Here is a 4,489-nt window from a genome sequence, read left to right on the forward strand (position 1 = left end):
TATTCCTGATATCGAACCGATTATTATCGCGAATAATTTGTATATTTTTCTCTGTTGTTGGTGACAACTCTAGTGCGTCCCATGGACGCCACGACGGTGTCATGAATGCGTCCTTTCACAATATTGTGTGTCAGCGACGCACGACGCAGGCCTATGAGCATCTCTGCTCAGTGCGGCTGCAGAGTTCATGTGCAACATCTTGCATGCGTGGCTGTGGCTTTACAGTTTTCCTTCGCCGTGTCTGTAGGTCACCCCCAGGAACCCCCAAGGGTCTCCAGGGACCCCTAAGGGGGGGGGGGGGTTCCGCGGACCTCCTTTTTTTTTTTTTTTTTTTTTTTTTTCCCATCCCATGATTTTGTACCCCCAAACGCTATTTTCTTTTTTTGGGGGGGGCCTGTGCCATCCACCATGACATCTATGTCATTCTTTCTTGTTTACTTTCTTCAGCATCTACAATTTTCAATAGGCTACTTTAACTTCTACTCCACTACATTTCAGAGGCAAATGTTATACTTTTACTCCACTACAAATACATTTTCACCAGAAAGATTTAAATGAAACAAGCACCCCAACAAATATCACTACCTTAGACTAGTTTACCAGTCAAAATTGTCCATTTTAATATTTGTATGAACACTTTGAGCATCGGGTATGATGTGATGTTTAGATCTGTCCATGCAATGGGTGATTGTGGGCAATTTAACTAATTTAATCAGTAGGCCTATATACTGTACACATATTATATGTAGTACATATATTTAGCTTTACATATTATATAGCATTTTACATTTGAATATACACTTAGTCATACACGCATATCGAGAGTGCTCTGACCTCACAAGCATTGTATACATGAAATATAAATGAAAGATGACAAAGAAAAGTTGTTAGCTTATTCCTGTATATTGTGTTAATACAATTATTAACTGCTGTTGTTGCAAAGAAGTGTGGACAGGTGAACAAGGGGTAATCGGAAGGAACTCTTAATATAGAAATAGTGGGTGGCTCTTAAAATAGCCTTTGTTGTGTTTGTAGAATTAAGTAAATGTATTTCTTGGCAGCTTTCTAGTCTTCTTGGGGAGCAGAACAGCCTGGATGTTGGGCAGCACACCGCCCTGAGCGATGGTCACTCCACCCAGCAGTCTGTTGAGCTCCTCGTCGTTGCGGACGGCCAGCTGGAGATGACAGGGGATGATGCGAGACTTCTTGTTGTCACGGGCAGCGTTTCCAGCCAACTCCAGGATCACAGCGGCCAGATAGACGGGGGCGCCGGCACCGACACGCTGGGCATAGTTGCCTTTACGCAGCAGCCTGTGGACACGACCCACGGGGAACTGACGCCCGGCACGAGATGAGCGAGTCTTAGCCTTAGCTCTGGACTTTCCACCAATCTTGCCTCTTGACATGATTTAGCTTTATTTCTTGAATTACTCTTTGAAGAAATGTGATAGAGAAAAAGGACACAAAACCTTTTATATCTTCAACTTAGTACTGTCTGTGGGCGCTCATATTTGAACTGCAAGGACCCTCGAAAATATTAATATTTGAACTGCAGGGACCCCCCAAAATAATCATATTTGAACTGCAGGGACCCCCCAAAATAATCATATTTGAACTGCAGGGACCCCACAAAATAATCATATTTGACCTGGTGACCCCAAAATAATCAGTTGAGGCATTACAATTTGTTTGACTCCACAGATACATTTGTGAAAATAGCAAGCTCACAAGCTCTTGTAGATCGGCTATTTTCAAAATGTTTGCCTCTTATATTATTTGACTGTCTGCTGAGTACTTTTGATGCAATAATGGCCTTTTGAAGAAAAAAACTAAAAGGTCTTAAAAGTCCTTAAATTATCACTTCACTGTCACCTTGGGACTCTGAGAACCACTCATTAGGTAGCCTTGGGAACCCATGCCTTTTTTCTTTTCACACGTTCTAATCCCTCTCCAGAAAGTTTGGGAAATGTACAGCAAACACAAAGCTTGTAGATCTGGTACTGCCCAAAAATAGAAGAAACTATCTATAGAAGGGAGGTAAATAAAACTTCCCATTGAAAGGAAGTGTCATTCATTAATGACCTTCACCCCCCCCAACCCCCAACCCCCAAACCCCCAATTTCTCCTTTGTACATAGTGTTGTGTTTGTTGATGACATGTATTGGCCTGTGATTAGTTTTAGATGCCATACGTAGGACCACAATGGAAACAAGTGCCCAGGACTTAATAAAAATGTAAAAAAATCTGGCATGGGAGACAATCTGTTCACATGTCATGACATGAAGTTGACCAACTGACAACTCTAGCACACAGTCACACTAATTCAGAAAGAAAATAGTTGTGAGCTTGTAGATCAGCTACTTTCAGTTGATCTTGAAAAAAACAACATTGGGATTATGTTTGAAACATTTTAACACAAATATCTTATGGGGGGTCCCTGGCACATCATATTTAAGGGGCCAGAGCTCTCAGCTCTGGACCTGTTTTAATGTTCCCCTCTTTTTTCTTCTCCCACTTTTGGCAGTTCTGGCTGAACCGTGCATACGCTTTTTACGAAACTTGGCCATATGGTAGATGGTCATGAAAAACTATCAAGAAATAATTCTCACAATCTTTCGTCAAAAGGTGGCGCTATAGCAAAATGCCAACTTTGAACAGCTACAACTCATGCCCTGTTTGACCTACAGCCATGAAACTTCAATATACATATGCGTCTACTCATGATCAACAACTTTCACACTCTGACTTTTGACCTCTGACCTTTAGATCTCCCACCATTTTGAATAATATGAAAAACAGTTAAAACCTATCTCCTCCTGGGATTTTTTAGTAATCTGCACGAAACGTTTTACACATGAACTTTGAACCTATGCCGAAAAACATGTGCAAAAGATTTTCCATAAGTGAAAAAATGAAGCTTTAATGAGCCAATGAATATTGCAGTTTTATGACAATTATTCATCTGCCCCTAACACATACATGCAGACTCACATTTCTTTGAAACTTTGCGGTAATGTTGAGGGTCATTTCAAATATCACTGAAACCAATCTTACTCCAATTGGTCAAAGGGGGGCGCTATAGCGATTTTTTGAAAATGCAAACTTTAAATAGGCAAAAGTCATGTCTCGTTTGGCCGACAGCCATTAAACCTGCTTACACATGTGCCTTGACTCATGAGGAACACATGTATCACGTTGACCAGTAAGCTCCGCCCTTAGATTGTCCGCAATTTTGAGCAGTTTGAAAAACACTTAAACCCAGGATTTTTCAGCTATTTGCGTGAAACTGTATCATCTGAGCGATCTCCTTTTTCACAGGTTTTTGTCTGTTGGTCCAATGGCTTCTCCCTTAAACGTGTGCCTCACAACCTGAAGGTTGCCAGTTCAAGCCTCACATGATGCAGACTCATTTAAGTTAAATTGCAAAAAACATGACTGTATCAATGAATACATGTGCAAACGGTAAAGATAACATGAAATGCTTATTTGAGAGTATGTTTTTTCAATGTATGACGTACTTCATTGTGAAAATAGCCGATCTACAATCTCACAACTTTTCAGATAGCAACGTTTTGTGAGCTTGTAGATCGGCTGCTTTCACTGGTTTCGGTTTCGAGGAGACATACAATTTCTCTATTGGTAAATGGTTTGTGAACGAGTGATCTTAGTGTTAGTGTTAGTGTGAATTCTTTTTTCACTGGTTCTGGTCCGTTGGTCCAATGGCGTCTCGCTTCAGCATCAGCCTCTGGATCCAAGGTCGCCAGTTCAAGCCTCAACTCTTGCTGGCTACTTCTCAATTGTATCGCACAAAACATGACTGTATCAATTAATGCATGCGCAACTGTTAAAGGTAACATGAAATAATTCTTGGAGAGAGTATTTTTTGCAATATATTACAAAAGTGTGAAAATAGCCGATCTACAATCTCACAACTTTTCGGATAGCAACGTGTTTCTGAGCTTGTAGATCGGCTGCTGTGTTATCTCTTTTTTCACAGGTCTTGTCTGTTGGTCCAATGGCTTCTCCCTTAAGTGAGTGCCTCATGACTGCAAAGTTGCCGGTTCAAGCCTCACTTGATGCAGACTCATTTAAGTTGAATTGCAAAAAACATGAATGTATCAATGAATACATGTGCAAAGGGTAAAGATAACATGAAATGCTTATTTGAGAGGGTATGTTTTTGCAATGTATGACATACTTCATTCTGAAAATAGCCGATCTACAATCTCAAAACTTTTCAGATAGCAACGTGTTTCTGAGCTTGTAGATCGGCTGCTTTCACTGGTTCACTTTTATCTTCAACAGACAACCGCAGCCTGGACAAAGCTATAGCACTAAAGGTAGTGTTGCAGCCTGTCAATCCGAAGGTTGAGCGTTTGATTCCTGTTAATGGCAATAGGTTGAGACGTCCAATCAATCCATTCTGCTTCCATCTCTCTCTCTCTTCAATCTATTCCGTTTCCATGTCTCTCTCTCCGCCCTTAGATTG

The 4,489-nt window shown here is 40.9% G+C and overlaps 1 protein-coding gene across 1 annotated transcript; it reads right to left on the minus strand.

Moving 5' to 3' along the window:
• Positions 1 to 1,037: 1,037 nt before the first annotated feature.
• LOC308074745 (histone H2A-like) lies at positions 1,038 to 1,406 on the minus strand (the record flags this gene model as incomplete). The annotated part of the gene is made up of 1 exon (XM_080414247.1): positions 1,038 to 1,406. The coding sequence occupies one exon, from the start codon at positions 1,404 to 1,406 to the stop codon at positions 1,038 to 1,040; it is 369 nt and encodes a 122-aa protein (XP_080270373.1).
• Positions 1,407 to 4,489: the final 3,083 nt, after the last annotated feature.

This window comes from Gymnoscopelus braueri (assembly GCF_963280865.1).
Source record: "Gymnoscopelus braueri genome assembly, chromosome: 19".
NCBI classification, from domain to species: Eukaryota; Metazoa; Chordata; class Actinopteri; order Myctophiformes; family Myctophidae; genus Gymnoscopelus; species Gymnoscopelus braueri.